Source organism: Sorex fumeus, unplaced genomic scaffold (genome assembly GCF_029834395.1).
Source record: "Sorex fumeus unplaced genomic scaffold, SorFum_2.1 ptg000008l, whole genome shotgun sequence".
NCBI classification, from domain to species: domain Eukaryota; kingdom Metazoa; phylum Chordata; class Mammalia; order Eulipotyphla; family Soricidae; genus Sorex; species Sorex fumeus.
In genome coordinates, this window is record NW_026606065.1 from 90,418,683 (window position 1) to 90,435,108 (window position 16,426).

The 16,426-nt window shown below is 38.4% G+C and overlaps 1 protein-coding gene across 3 annotated transcripts in view; it reads right to left on the bottom strand.

Annotated features, from left to right (window-relative positions):
- The window catches only part of NBEA (neurobeachin), a 663,869-nt gene that overhangs the window by 264,704 nt on the left and 382,739 nt on the right, over positions 1-16,426 (bottom strand). For all 3 annotated transcript variants that reach the window (XM_056109123.1, XM_056109115.1, XM_056109106.1), the window contains one exon: positions 3,546-3,670. In XM_056109123.1, the coding sequence (XP_055965098.1) occupies positions 3,546-3,670 (125 nt within the window). The remainder of the gene's footprint in view (positions 1-3,545; positions 3,671-16,426) is intronic.

Consider the following 16,426-nt stretch of genomic DNA (forward strand, 5'->3'; position numbering starts at 1 on the left):
CTTACATGAAATTTTACTATTAGAAAACACCAAAATAACACATTCAATACATAGAAAATCAGAACATGGGATATCAGGGAAAAATTACATGCCTCTAGGTTTTTATTAATCACAGTCCAACACCAGAGGCTGAAAAGAATATCAAATCACACCAAATCTTTTGCACATGACAAGCTCATAAATTATTCAACTCATTAGTCTTACTAAGAAGCATGAAAAATCTCCATTAGTGCTAAGGATGTTTTCTAACTGAAAAAGGGTAACCAAAAGTTGTAATAATAAAATCAAAAGGAAAGCTTTTCAAAGAAAATATGATATAAGATCATTATCCTTTTATATCCTTTAAGTTATATTCAATTATGATTAATACTTAAAAAAAATAAACACTGTCAATATCTGTTTGCCGTTTCAATGTAGTTCCAAATAAATTTCCTGCAAGGAATTCCTGAAATCTAAATCATATCTAAAAGTTTTATACATCACAGGACGCTTGGCTAAATTTAGAACACAATGAAATGACTCAGTATTAACAGGTGAAATCTGCTGAATCAGTTTCATTTCTATTCCATTAAGGATAGGTTTACATCCTTGAAACACAGTAAACTCCATAATCAGATAGACTTGACCAACAGAATTGAAATCCTAGGGATTGCCTTGACAGCTATGAAAATATTCCCCATTTAAGTGAATTAAGATAATCCTCTCAGTGTGTACAAGTCCTTTAAAATCTCTGAAAACTCTGATCGCCAATTCAAAGACTTAGAGCAATAAACTTACAGTTTTCTCAAATCTATAAATTTTTGCTATAAATAAAGCTCTTTATCTATATTCACATAAAACAAAAGATTCAATTATCTGTATAACAACCTACAACATTTCCAGATTTTAAAGTAGTTGCAAGTTTAAAAGTTAATGGCAGGTAAAATGACCAGAGCTGATGGCTGCCTTATTTTTCCACTATTAATGAAAATCTTGGTAGTTTGCAAATGTAAATGCATTAAAACATATATTTTTATATATGTTTTCTTTGCAGTTATATCCATTTTCATTGGATGAAACACTTTATTATTTATTTCCTATAATGTGTTAAGGAATATTTCATAACTAGGCTACAAGTCAGAGAAGGAGAACGAAAGAAGATATGAAACTCCTTTTCTATTGGCAGTTTACAACTCCTCCTTTTTCTGTATTTTTGGAAGCACTTGCAGTCACACTTGTCACATCCACTATATTCTATTTCCTACTTTCCGCAACTCACTGGTGAAAGGCCACAGAGGTGAAATAGATTTGAAAGGTGGTAACAGTTGGAGAGGAGCAGGATTAATCCCCACTTCCATCCCAGAGTCAACCTTCCTACTGAAGGCAGTTCTCCAGCTCTTCATTTCTATTGCCACTGGCCATCTGATATTCCCCTCTGAGATTTCTGTATGTCCTGCATGAGAGAGGGATCATTTTGGGTCTTTTCCTCTCCTGCCTATTGATCTCACTTGACACAGTAATCTCAGACCTGTCCATAAAGGTAAAGGTAAAGGCCCTCCCGTTGATCGTCGATTTGCTCGAGCGGGCCCAGTAACGTCTCCATTGGAGACTTTGTTGTTACTGTGTTTATTGCAGCAAATTGCATGACTTTATCTTTTCCTATGGCCTAGTAGTAGTTCATTGTGCATAAGTACCAGTTTCTTTTCTTTTCTTTTCTTTTTTTTTTTAGTTTTTGGGTCACACCCGGTGATGCGTAGGGGTTACTACTGGTTCATGCACTCAGGATTTACTTCTGGGGGTGCTCGGGGGACCATATGGGATGCTGGGAATCAAACCTGGGTTGGCTGTATAGCTCTAGCCACAGGTACTAGTTTCTTTATCCAGTTATCTGTTCTAATTTCAAGTTGAATGCAAGACTAATTGGTGAAAAGGTCTAATTACTAGGAAAATGAACTCTTGCAAGGGCAACCCTTACCCACTGTACTTCATTTCAGTCTTGACCTGTACTTCATTTCAGTCTTGACAAAATTATTTTTAATCAACAGACACAAATATACAATAAAGGACAGTATGTGGTACAGTCCCACTACAGTAAAATCTGATGGCATATTTAACACGAATAATTCTTAAAAACTTTATTGGCAACCAATTGGAAGTTTGAGAACTTAAATGGCATATGGAATCAGGTTTCTTTTTGATTAGAAAGAATAGACTGGAATAGAATTAGAATAGCAATAATGTTAGTGATTAAACATTTGTTATAGAAAAATACAAATATGTGTGTATACATATATATATACACACGCATACTGTATACATGCATACATATATATTTATGTGGATATTTTGTAGTATAAATAAAAACGTTCTTCTTCTGGGAGCTGGTTTTTATAGTCTCTGAGTCTTGGCCGTTGATGGGATTACATGGCGCCAGGGGGCCAGTTGGTGGGTGTGACCCCCGCCTACTGGAATTTGGAGGATCTGGGTGGAGGATGCTCGGCCCAAATCCAAGTAGGCTTGGAGATCTCGGTCCCGGAACCCGCGTGACTTTGTCCCTCTGCCAGTACCTTCATGTGTGCGGAGAGTGGTCTCAGCATGGTGATCCTGCCCCGGCGCCTGACTGTCCTCACCACTGGGGCCCCTTGGAGGGGAGCGGGTTGAGCTTTCCTCCCCACCCTGACCAGGGCTCCAGCAGCCAAAGACCTCCAGGACCAGCCACCACCATGCTGAGACCACTCTCCGCACACATGAAGGTACTGGCAGAGGGACAAAGTCACGCGGGTTCCGGGGCCGAGATCTCCAAGCCTACTCGGATTTGGGCCGAGCATCCTCCACCCAGATCCTCCAAATTCCAGTAGGCGGGGGTCACACCCACCAACTGGCCCCCTGGCGCCATGTAATCCCATCAACGGCCAAGACTCAGAGACTATAAAAACCAGCTCCCGGAACCAGCATTCGCAGCCGCGCGACATCCTATTATGACATCTTATTATCTCATTCCTACTTTGGACAAACTGGCAGGCTACCAAATGTAGCCTGCCCACACGGCAGAGTCTGGCAAACTCCCTGTGTCATACCCAATATGCCAAATACCAGTAACAATGATGGGTCTCATTCTCCTAAAGAGCTTTGAATATAATCTCAGGCCTAGGATGAAGGAGACGTTACTGGGGCCTGCTCGAGGCAATCGACGATTAACAGGATGATTTGTGATTTTGTGTTTGTGAAATAAAAACGTAAGTTTCAGTATCTGGTTTAGGCTGAATATTATTTTTTATCACCTAGGACCTTGCCTGGGTCACTGAAGTTTGAAATACAAAAGATATATAGAACTAATTTTCATCTTGTTTAGGATACATGAGAACGAAATTTGGTAAAAAGCAATTAATGTGGAGTGTTTTAGTGAAAAATAGTTGAAAGATCTCAAATCAGGGAAATACAAGGTTGCGTGTAACCTAAATTTAACCTAAGTGGTGATGAAAGAGACTTTGGGAAAAATGAGCCATCATTCATGAGCATCATCTCTTAGACATACATATTTGTTGGTAAGGGGCGTTGGTACTGACCATACTCAATTGCAGCTTTCAGCAATGCTTCAGCATGAGTGGAGCCAAAGGCATTACGAACGAAACGTCTTCTTCGACGAAGGTCATCTTCCCAGTAATCCAAGCGCCAGAAATCATGCAATTGGCTAATTATGGGAAAATTGAAAAAAGAGTCATTATTACTAACAATGCATAACTAAAAACACTTTTTTAAAATTAAAGCTCTAATTGTTTTGCTCTATTGAAAAATTAAGATAATTTTTGATAATCCTGTATAGATTACAACTGGGTTTATATAAATGTTTCCCCTAAAAAGGAGCAAAACTTGAAATAGCACCATTCCTATATTTTAGGCATTATAACACTCACTCTGCTTTCTTCACAATTTTCTCCCTTGTACTACAACCATTAATCACACAGAGCTTAGTAACAAATGCAGCATCAAATTACAAGTATTAATGGCACAGTTTGCATTCTTTTACACTGTTTTTAACAAGGCTTGTAAATCATACACTAGACCTCACTACAAACAGTTTCCAACTTAATGACCAGGGTTTCTTAGTAGACTGAATTAAGAACTATAAAATATTGCTCCCCTAGATTTGGTGGAACAATGATTAAAATAATGTGCTGAAATATTCATTGAAATAATTCCCTGCTGCCCACAGCAACCTGAGAAAAGTGCAATTTTATCCATTATTAATAATACTAAATTAGGGCTGCAAAAAATTCCAGTATATGGTAATTGTCTTGGTAAATTATTACTCTAGCTCTAACAGAGTCCTAGGATGATTTTACAGTTTTCAGCTAATACAAACCATTAGCAATCATGGCCATCATTGGTAACAGTGCCAGAGCCGTGTTACATTCTAAAAAGTGTTAAAATTCCACAAGATGTGTCAGAAACTACTTAAGTATGCTCACCGTATATCAACAAAAGATTTCATGATATCATTTTCATTCTCAATTTAATTTCAATAAATATGGTGATAAATGTCACTGCTTAAGAAGTCTAATTTTCTACAGCACTTGGAATAATACACTCAAAAGATGATTTTCTAATTTTACAAGGAGTACTATTCATAAAAACTATAAAATGCCTTCTAGATTTTGTTTCACTTTCTATCTGAATGTTCTATTGCAGAATGGGATTGATTAAGGCAAGAACACTATCAATTTTGCTCATCATCTCTCTAGCAAAAGGACTTCAACAGATTGTATTTAAAATAAATATTCTATTAGTTTAACTGGTGGTACTCAGGGCTCCTGGTTCTGTGCTCAGAGATCACTCCAGGCAGGACTTGCGGGTCTATATATGGTCCTGGGATGGAAACTGGGCCAGCTGCACTCAAGCAAGTGCCTTACCTTCTGTAATATCTCTTCAGATACATAATAGGTATTTTAAAAATCACTTCTTAGAAGATCTTCCCTGATCTCACCGACCATAACATGTCCCCTGATAAGACGACACGCAGAGTCTCGACTTTGTAGATGTTTGTGTACTTAATAATTTCCTATCTCCTCACTATACCAAGACAGATGTAAATAATTTTTTATCCTTTTAAAACATATTCAAAGCACTTAGAGGTGATTCTAAGATATTTTCATAGAATGAAGAGTCCAAGGATTAGAGAGATTGTCCCATGGGTAGGCCGCTTGCCTTACACGTGACTGACCTGGATTCAATTCTCAGCATTCATACAGGCCGCAGAGCATTGCTAGGGGTTATTCCTGAGTGCAAAGTCAGGTGTAACCTCTGAGCATCTTCCGGTGGGTATGGCCCAAACATACACCCCGACCAAAAAAAAAAAAGACCAGAAACCAAACAAACCCAGACGTGTAGGATTAGTTAATTTATGACAAAGGGTCAAGCATATACAACAGGGGTGGACAGGGCAGTCTGCAACAAACGGCGCTGGGTCAACCCGACAGTCACATGCAAATGAATGAACCGAATTACTATTTCAGACATAATAAAAAAGTCAACTAAATTTTTATTAAATCTTGAATGGAAGTCCAAAAGTCATACGATTCCTAGAAGAACACATAAAGCCCTGAACACTGGTTTTGGTGATGATAGGTTTGACTTGGCACCAAACTCAAAAACAACAGAAGTGAGACTCATAAAAAGGTTCTGCACAGAAAAGTAAAAACCATCAGCAAAATGACAAAGAAAACCTGCAGAATAGGAGAAAATATTTTAAAATCATTTATCTGATAAAGAATTTTATTAGGAAGTTAAAAGAAAGATGTACTGGCACTTTGTGCCAATTTGGAGGCATTATGGTAAATGATATGTTAGAGAAAGAAAATATCATACATCTCACTTATGTGTGAAATCTAAAAACAAAAACACCAGGTGTGGCTCAAAAAATAAATAGAACAGAAAAAAGAAAAATTCCAGAGACAAGTAAAGATGGTAACTAATTAGAGAAGGGTAAATCTGTGAAGACATCGGTCTCCAGTGCATACAGAAATATAGAAATATGCACAAATGCATACATCTCTCTCTATATATATGAAAATAGAGCTACACAATTATCAAGCTAAAACAAACAGAACCAAAAGAAGCACAAGTGTGTAACTATAAGATATATGTGTATTCTCATTTTCAAACAATAGAACGTCTAGCAAAAAAAAAACCCTCAACGGAGATACAGAAAAAGCTCCATCACCATCAATCAACATTTTTAGAATACTTCAACTACCAATAGAATATTCATTGCTTCCAAGTACCTCGGAGTGGAAACCAAAGTAGATCATACTCTCGGCTATATCACAAAAGAACTGAAACCATCATGATTTCTCCTACAGATACAGAAAAGAGAAAATGCCAGAAATACAGCAGAAATATCCCCCCAAACTATAGTAGTACACTTTTAAAAAATGCCTGAGTAAAAAAAAAAATAATTCTCGAAGTACAAAAGTTACTCGATGTCAAAGAGAGTTGATTGTTAAAACCAATTATTGTCTCTTCCTCTGGACATATTTGACATTGACATGCCAATGTGGCTTCCTTCAAGTGTTATCATAAGCTCTCTTTGACATAAGTATAGCTATCAAACCATTTTACAAAAGAAATGAAATCTAGGCTGAGAAGGAATGTGCCCCAAATTAAGTAACCAGTAGGTGGCAGAGTAAGATTTTGTTCTCAGGCCATGCAACTTTCCAGCTCATGTCTACTTCCTCTATTAGAAAAGTCAGCCAAAAAGGAACTATCTAGAGGATAAAACACTGAAAGTACCAGAAGAGCAGTTTTATGTTTCTCTGGAAACAGAAATAATTACTTGATGAAAATATTAACTATGGAATACAGAGGAAACTGCTGATTAGGTTTATTCATTCCTATATCCAACCAATATGGAACATCTCCCATGAGTGAGGTTGTGGGGACGTATGAATGAATAAGCCAATATGAGTCCTGACTTGTGAAGCTTTCAGCCACTTCATCTTCTTTCTGGAAACGAGCTCAGAATCTCACATATGTAAGGCAAGTGCTCTACCAATAGAAGGACATTTCTGACCACACTTTGAGTATTTTATAATACAAATAAATAACTAGAGATGATATTTTTACTAAATATCAAGAAGAAAAAGAGATGAGGTATGGTCTTGAAAATGGGGGAACCGATTTAACACGCAGGTCAAAATTCAAATGTATGCAAATGAATAGGCTAATTAAACATGAGTGCAAAATGTGTTGATGCAAGAAACTTTGCTATTTGTTGCAAACTTAATTTTACTCCATAAAAAAACAATCAGTCCTCATAAGAGACAGGAATGGTCTTTTTTTTTCTATTTAAGGGGGGTGCATACCTGGTGGTACTGAGGGGTAACTCTTGGCTCTACACTCAAGAATTACTCCTGGCAGTGCTTCAGGAAACATATAGGATACTGGTCACTGGACCCAGGTTAAAACTGAAGGCAAGAGCCTTACCTGCTGTACTATCGCTCCAATCAGAGATGGTCACTACTTAATGATCAAGGGATAAATACAGCAAGAACCCACACTGCCAAACATATGCACCTAAGGGTGGACCATCAAGATATTTTAAAATACTGCTAAGGGATCTGAAGGGGAATGCTCACAGCAATGCAATAGGAATAGGAGAATACTACTATCTTATTTCTACTGTATAGATGATCTAGGCAAAAACTCAACTAGGAAAAACAGAGGTCAGCAGGAGGTCTTCGCAAGGGTTAGAAGCTCCAGAAGTGTGTGGGAAAAAAGGGGCAGTTAGGACAGAGATGGGATCGGTATGACAATAATACTTAGAAATAATGGGATGAAGCGATAGTACAGCGGGTAGAGTTTACCTTGCACTCGGCTGACCTGGGTTCCATTCCTCCGCCCTTCTCGGAAAGCCCGGCAAGCTACCAAAGGTACCTTGCCCGCATGGCAAAGCCTGGCAAGCTCCCCATGACGTGTTTGATATGCCAAACACAGTAACAAGATGTCTCACAATGGAGATGTTACTGGTGGCCCTCTCGAACAAATCGATGAACAACAGGAGGACAGTGCTAAAGTCAATAATACTCTGGACAAAAAAATGAGTGTTGAAAGTAGGTAAAGGGATAAACATGATAGCCTTTCACTATCTATATTGAAAACCATAATGCCTGAGAAAGAAAGAGCATACACACAAAGAGATTGAGAGAGGGGAGACTGACACAGAGGCAGGCGGAATGGGGGGGGTGGAGAACTGGGGACACTGGTGGTGGGAAATGGACCCTAGTGAAGGGATGGGAGTTAGAACATTATATAACTGAAACCAAATCACGAACAACCTTGTAACTACACTGAAAATAAAAAAAAAAGAAAAAAAACCCTTAATGATAAAATGAGAACTCCCAAAAAGACCACCAATTGGGAGCTCTTCGGCACTACTGAGAAGATGGGAAGATTTGGCAATATGAGAAGATGTCGCCCTTGACAACCAACATTGACGAGGAATACGATCGATCGACTGATTCAGCACCTCCATGATTGTGCAAGGAACGCCAAGAGAGAGATAACCACAAAAAGACGCCTGTCTTTGAAAACTCTTGAGCTCCTTTGTCAACATGGCTTCGTGCAAGCCTCAGGCAAACACAAGCGAACATTTAAGTTTCCAAAGCAATGCAGAAAAGCAATAAAGAAAGACCTCAAAGAGAGAGGAGCAGCAGTGCTGCCAGATGTGGCAGAGCGGGGAGGGGGGGGAGGGAAAGCATTTGCAATACCTGCCTGTCCTTCACCATCTACAAGACCAAGATGACTGCCCCCCGACGTCCTGACGGATTTAGCACATCTTCTAGAACGGCGATGGAGAAGATTTTTCATGCCTTGTACTCAGATCTCTTTGATGGCCATGTCTACCTGCCCACATACCAAATTCTGCAGGATGGACATGTTCTTCCTAACGTTCTCCCTTCCGAAATCTGACACACCATTTCGTCAGTAAAGAAGCGAACAGCACCTGGACCAGACAAGGTCGTACCCCCACACCTGAAGAATCTGCCCTCAGTACTCATCAATATATTGGCTCAGCTCTTCACACGCTACCTGTCTGAATGCAAGATTCCATCCCAATGGAAAACAAGCAGAACTATTCTACTGTACAAGAAGGGAGAGATCCACCACATTGGCAACTACCGTCCAATCTGTCTGTTGTCTGTCATCTATAAGCTGTTCACTCGAGTCATCCTGAATGGGATTGGTAGAACACTAGATAAAGGACAACCATGTGAGCAAGCCGGGTTCCGAAAATGATTCAGCACGATTGACCATATCCACACAATAATCAAGCTCATTGAGGTTTCTTGGGAGTTCAAGATGTCGCTCAGTCTAATGTTCATTCATTTAAAGAAGGCCTTTGATTCTGTTGAGACTAAAGTGGTCATCAAATGCGAAACAGGGCATTCAAACTCAATACATCAGTATCCTCCATGAGCTGTATTACGGATTCACCACCAGGATCTCACCAATCTACAAAGAAATGATCATCCATGTCCAGAGAGGGGTTTAGCAGGGTGATACCATTTCACCAAAACTCATCAATGCCACCCTCAAGAATGTCATGCGATGACTAGGAAGGATTGGGAGTGAAGATAGATGGTCGGCAACTACACCACCTCCGCTTCACTGATGACATTGTTCTAATAACATCAAACATTAGCCAAGCAGCACAAATGCTGGCCAACTTTGACTGTGTGTGGGGAAAAGTTGGACTACAGCTGAATCTCAGGAAGGCAATGTTTACATAAGACATTGTCATATAAGACAATATCTCATTTCTGATGTTCCATTCGCTCTCAACTGAAAGAATATCTCCGAATGCAACAGTTATGTATACCTAGGTCGAGAAGTAAACATGATGAATGACCTGGCACCTGAGTTGTGCAGGAGGAAGAGAGCAGCTTGAAAGGCATTCAAGAGCATTGAAGAAATAGCTAAGAGGTTGAAGAACCTCTGGTTCTGAGCACATCTCTTTGATTCCACTGTTCTTCCTGCATTAACATATGCGTCAGAGACCTGGGCCCTATGAAAACAGGATAAGAATGATATTCGGGTCTCCCAAAGAAGAATCAAAAGAGCTATGCTTGGAGTATCACACTTCACTCAAGTGAGAGAAAGAATTCGGCGTTCCGACCTCTGTCAACAATCGAGAATCAGGGATGCTGTCTCGTTTGCCATGGCGTCGAAAATCAGATGGGTTGGACAGTTAATGAGATTTGGAGATGACCGCTGGAGTAGAGCCATTACCGATTGGATTCCACAGGAAATCAAAGATTGCGTTGCCGCCCACCGACGAGATGATCAGACTTCTTTGTCAAGACCCTGAAAGATCGGTTTGAGGCTCTTTGTGTTCCTGGAGCAAGCAGAAGCCACTGGGCTATACCAGCATGCGACAGGGACGAATGGAGACGTTACTGGCGCCCACTCGAGCAAATCGATGAGTAACAAGATGTCAAGTGATCAAGTGAATGATAAAATACTAACCGGGAAGGAAGAAATGGAAGAGATGGGCCTGGTAGATATATACATGGCCTTTCATCTCCCAAAAGTTGAATATACGTTCTCCAGTGCACATGGGACATTCTTCTAGACAGACCACATGCTGGGTCACAAAACATACCTCCATAAAATCAAGAAAATACATAGCATGTCAATGATCCTAACAACATGATGCTTTGAAAATAGAAATTAGTCATGAACAAAAACAAGCTGAAAACCTCACTTAGAAATTAAACAAAAACTGTAAAATAAATAAGGATTTTCGGAGTCAAAATAATTATGGTAAACCCACTGAAAAAACCAAACTAGTGTCCAACAAATGGAAAAAATATAATTTATTTAGTATGTTTCGTGTACTATTCAGTCAATTGCTAGTGACAAATAACTTTTGGATGAAAGTGTTGTGCCAAAAAAAAAATAAAGTGTTGTGCCTGAGTGCAATGTGCATGCGTGCGCGCACACGCACATACACATACACCCACACCCACACCCACACCCACACACACACTCTCTCTCTCTCATGAGTCCTATTTATCTACTCATATGTTTGACATGTATCATTATTGATTCCTACTTTCAACCTTTCTTCCTGAATATCACTGAATACTTCTTCCAAGGACTTCTGTTTTTCTCACACTCTTCCATCCTGCATGAGAATGCAATTTAAATTACAAAGTGATAAGTGAAACTCCTGAAAAATCCATCAACTCTGCCCTTGGCAAATGTCCTCTCACAGTCTGACCCTTAAAGTCACTGTTCAGAAAGGCAAATCCTTGTCTTCTACACAGTCTATAAAAGCCAGGCCAGACTATTTCTCTCTTCCTGGGATTACTGAAACTGGAAAGAAAGAATCCTTACCCAGCATCCCAAAGACATCATAGGAGGTGATCTAATTTTTCACCTCCATCATTTCTTCCCAGTGGGAAATAGTTAGACTTAAAGATGAAACTTATCCAGGTCTCTGAAGCATCTGGATTCATAGACCCAAGAGAAAGAGTGACTGATGAATGTGTGTGAATGGGACAAGGCTTCGAACATACTATAATAAAACTTGAGATTTAAAATATAGTGAATACTATTAAAAGGGAAATTTAGACTGTACTAGCTATTTTTTAATTATTAATATTGGCTTTGGGCCACACCTGGTGGTGTACAGAGCTTACTCCTAGCTTTATGCTGAGGGATCTCTCCTTGGGGGACTTGACGGACAATATATGGTGTCAAGGATAGAACATAGGTCAGCTGCACGCAAGGCAACTACCTTACCCTCTGCACTTTCTCTCTGGCCCTTGCATGAGCTTTTTTTAATAATGAGAAGTTCTGCCACCATCAAGTAGTTAGACACAGTGAAGGAAAAAAGAAAAAAGAACTTTTTGCCTAAAACTTTGTTTTAATTTTAACCTGTTACTATCTAAATTTTTGCTTATGTTGTTGCTTTCTGAAATGACCCCTTCCTCCTTCTCCCCCATACAGTTTACATAAACAATGATCCATTACACTTCATGGTATCACCTTTGCTCTAATTTACTTCTTTGTGAGAAAGAGAAAAGGTAATAACATTTGCTTAAAATATGACAATATAATTTCGGTCACCTAACAAGAAAATCTAAATCTTTTGGCATAAAACATACAATCAGGACTGGTTAAAGAAACTTTGGTACATTTACACTATGTAGCTGTTAGAAAAGATGAAGCTATGAAATTTACATACAAGTGGTACTACATGGAAAGTATCATGTTAAGCGAAATGAGTCAGAAAGAGCGGGATAGACACAGAAAGATTGCATTCATCTGGGGAACATAAAGCAACAAAACGGGAGAGTAACACCCAGGAATGGCTGAGATTAGTACCAGGAATTTTGCTCCATCACTTGAAGGCCAGCCACACGTGCTAGGTGAAAAGGAAGCTCAGATAGAGAAGGGAGCACCAAATAAAGGGTGTTGTGAGGACCCTCCCAGGGTGGGAGAAGCATGCTAAAAGTAGTCTATAGACCAAACATGATTGCCACTCAATGTCTCTCTTGCAAAACACAGTACCCAAAAGAAGAGAGAGAGAACAAGGGGGAATGCCCTGCCACAGAGGCAGGGTGGGACCGGGGGGTGGGGGGATGGGGGGTGGGAGGGATGCTGGGACCCGTGGTGGTGGAGGATGGGCACTGGTGGAGGGATGGGTACTTGATCATTGTATAACTGAAACCCAAGCACAAAAATTTATAAGTCTATAACTGTACCTCATGGTGTTTCACTAATAAAAAAATAAAAAAAACATACAATCATAACAAACTATTTCCAGCTATTCACAGAGAACTTGCAAAAATCTTTAGTATAATGAGCTACAATAGACATGTAAGACTTCTTTTTGAATGTTAGAGAAATAAAAGTCCTTGATTAAGTACTGATGGTCTGGTCTAATCATTCTATTTAATTTTATTCCATTTTGTTTTCAGAAAAAGTGGATTTCTGAGAATAAAAAATGCTTAGAAGTATCGTGTTTTGCCTTTTGGCCACATCAGTATTTCCAGAAGCCAGAATTTCTGGTATTTGAAATAGGAATACAGTAAGTGTTTAAGACTCAATGTGTAAACAAGAGCTGAGGGAATTAAGTCCGTAAGTATCGGGTCAGAATCTGTCAGTTACTGAATGAAGGAGGGCAGTTAGTTACTGATGGTGGCTGTCTAGGAAACTGGCCCTGGTTCTCACAATGTAAATTTTAAATAACAAACAAGAGTGGGGAAAAAAAACAAGAGTTAAATGCACAGATAGAGCAGCAGAGTTGCTGCGTGAATTTTCATTTAACTATTTTCTTTCTGTTGTTGTTTACTTTGAGGTCACACTTGCTGGTGCTCAGGGCTTTCTTCTGGCTTTGATTAGGGATCACTCCTGGTGGGACTGGGCGGGGGGGGGGGGGGGGGCATATGGGATGTCGAGGATGGAACCCAGGTTGGAAGTGTGCAAGGCAAACTCCAAACCCACTTTCCTATCACTCCAGCCCATTGCTTTAATTATTGTCAAAGAGGAAGCTCCCCCTGGTGAGTTTCAAGTAATGAAAAATTTAGGAGGCCCGAGAAACATTTCTTATACTGGTCAAGCTTCCTTTCCCCTCTTTTGGTTATTATTTAAGCACTGTGATTTACTTATTATTTAAGCACTGCTAACCACAGAGTTCGAGGCATACAATGTTGGTCAAGTTTTTCAAAGTGGTTGCCAGGTGTAACTGCATAAGAGATTTGGTTGGAGTGAGGCTACAGAGGAGAGAGAGAGAGAGCGTTTTCAAATGTAAAAGCAAATCCTATTCCACAAGCTATGACCCAAATGACCAGCCAAATATTCACGGTTTGTCTTTGTAACCAACTCTTCTCCTGAACATCTCTCCACTTCTTCTTTAGGTAATTACTCTCTAGAGCTAAAAACTCCTTTTCCCACTTACTTTCATTCCTCTTTCAATTGAACTTGATTCTCAATTTAAAACAATCTTAAGGAAGAATAATTACTTTAATCTTAATTTTAAAAAAGTGCAAAAGTACTTGTGAAATGTCTACTCTATACAGTGATTATACCACTTCAAGAAAGTAGATTTTCTTTTTTATCCTAATAACTGCTGTGGTGAATAGGCTTAAGTAAGTTTATGCATTATATTTAAAAATATTTCTCCAGAAGACATCAGAAATTGATCATTATAAGGCAGTCAGTTTGCAGAAAAGAATTTACATAACTTTGAGAAATATCATTATGTTAAGTCACCTAATTTTCAATTATTTTAAAGTCATCCCTACAGTTAAAAATGTGCCTTTTAAATAAATCCCATAAAGCGTTTTATGTAAAAGATGTCTTATTTGTTTATGGAATATTTACTTAGTTGGTATAGCCTAAAATTTATAAGTCTAATTTTCATTACTTCATTCTCTAAGTCTCAGAGCCTTCATTTGTGAGATGAGAAGAAATAAACCTCCTTCAAAGAACTGCGGTAAAATATGCATGTAAAATGTTCAGTCCTGTGCTAGGTACATGTAAGCAGGCATCAGCAGGAACAAAAGGCAGAACAACCTGAAATACATTCAATTTCCAACACTGCTGCTTGCTAGTTAAATGACAAACCATATGAATATTTTCTTATCTATTCCAGAGTCATATTCATTACTGATGCTCTTAGTCTAAAGCTTGTTATATAATGATAATTATATAAATATTCATTATACAAGACAAGTACAATTGCTCTGGCTCTTCTATTGAACTAGAAGTATAAGCTTCCCCAAAATGTAAATCCTTCCTGTGATCTGAAATTTTCAACGCAATATTTGACTGAGATGATATATATATGCACATATATATGTATATATATAGTAGATAGACACAAAATAGAGCAAATATTTTAAAACTATTAAAATGCAGCAAAAAATTAACCTTGCCTTTCAGATTCCCTAGACTGGCCCAACTGAAACACCATCACTTCCATGGCATCCTTTCCTGCAAGTTTATGCTCCTCAACCCTCTTGTGTATTATTTCTCTCTTTAAAATTTTCATGTTTTCATAAGTCTGATTTTCATTACTTCATTCTCTAAGTCTCCACTTGACAATCAAGTGTGGACTGTTCTTCACTACGTTTCTTTGTTATCGTGTATCTTCTAAAACATTCTTTCATGTAAACTGGAAGCTAATCACTTGACTGCACTTTTAACACCTCAGACACTTAAACCTGGATTCATTTATTAGGCTGAAAAACAACACGAAATCTGAACATTTGCTTACGCAGCTCTGCAACCATATAGAACTTAGAACAGCATTAGAAAATAACAGGCACATGTGGCATTTCTATGTGCCAAAAATAGATTTAACATTGAAAAGAAAATTAAGACAAAGACAAGTCTTGGCGAAAAAGTTATTAATTATTAAGCAAGCGGGCGAATTTATACAAAACCATGTATGACGTACTTGGCTTTCTCCTTAATACACACTTGGAGTAAATTTATGTAACACACTACCGATAATGGAACCAAAAGTATCACTTTCATAGTAGCTTAGCATTCTTCTGTAGGAGGGAATGATTTGCCACTAACATATTTAACCCAAATAGGAAAATACAACATAGTAAATTAAGAACATGGTGACAATTTAGTCTGCCTTTGTAAAGTTTGCTTTAGGCTATGTAATCATTTCAGTAATCAAATGCAAGCTGGTCCATTTGTATTTGATTCTTTGTGACATTTATGAGGCATGCCAAAGAAAAATGTTTCCATCCAAAAAGTTACCTAACATATTTACTTTTGAACTAATTGAAACAACATGCTTACTAGTATTATAATTAACTTTCTATTTATAAAAGCGCTCAAGTTTGTTGACACTAAACATTTTCCATTCAGAAAACAACTAAATTGTACACCCAACCCTCCTCCACTCTGGCTCTTCCCATATAAATATTAGCCCTTAAAAATATAAAGCCAATTAAATGTAATTTTCTCATAGTGATTTATATTTGTCACACTATGAGTCTGGTAATAACAGACAAGAAAGAAGAGCACATTTAATGTTCTACCCATGCTTTCTGTTATAAACTTACATCCTCATTCTCACTAAGACATAGATAAATGTAGATAATTTAATAAACATTGTATTCACAACAGAGGAATAATTTTGCAATTACTTAAAGAAATACATTCAGGGGCTGGAAAGATAGTACAGTGGGTAGGGCACTTGCTTGACATGCAGGTGGCTCTGATTCTATCCCTGGCACCGCACATGCACCCTCCCCCTAACTTGCCAGGAGTGATCCCTGAATGTAGAGTCAGGAGTAAATCCTGTGCACTGCTAGGTGTGACACCAAACAACATATATCGACATATAATGTCTAATTTCAACTCATTTTTATTAATGTACAGTATGTTTTATAAACATGTACATTATACTAAAGTA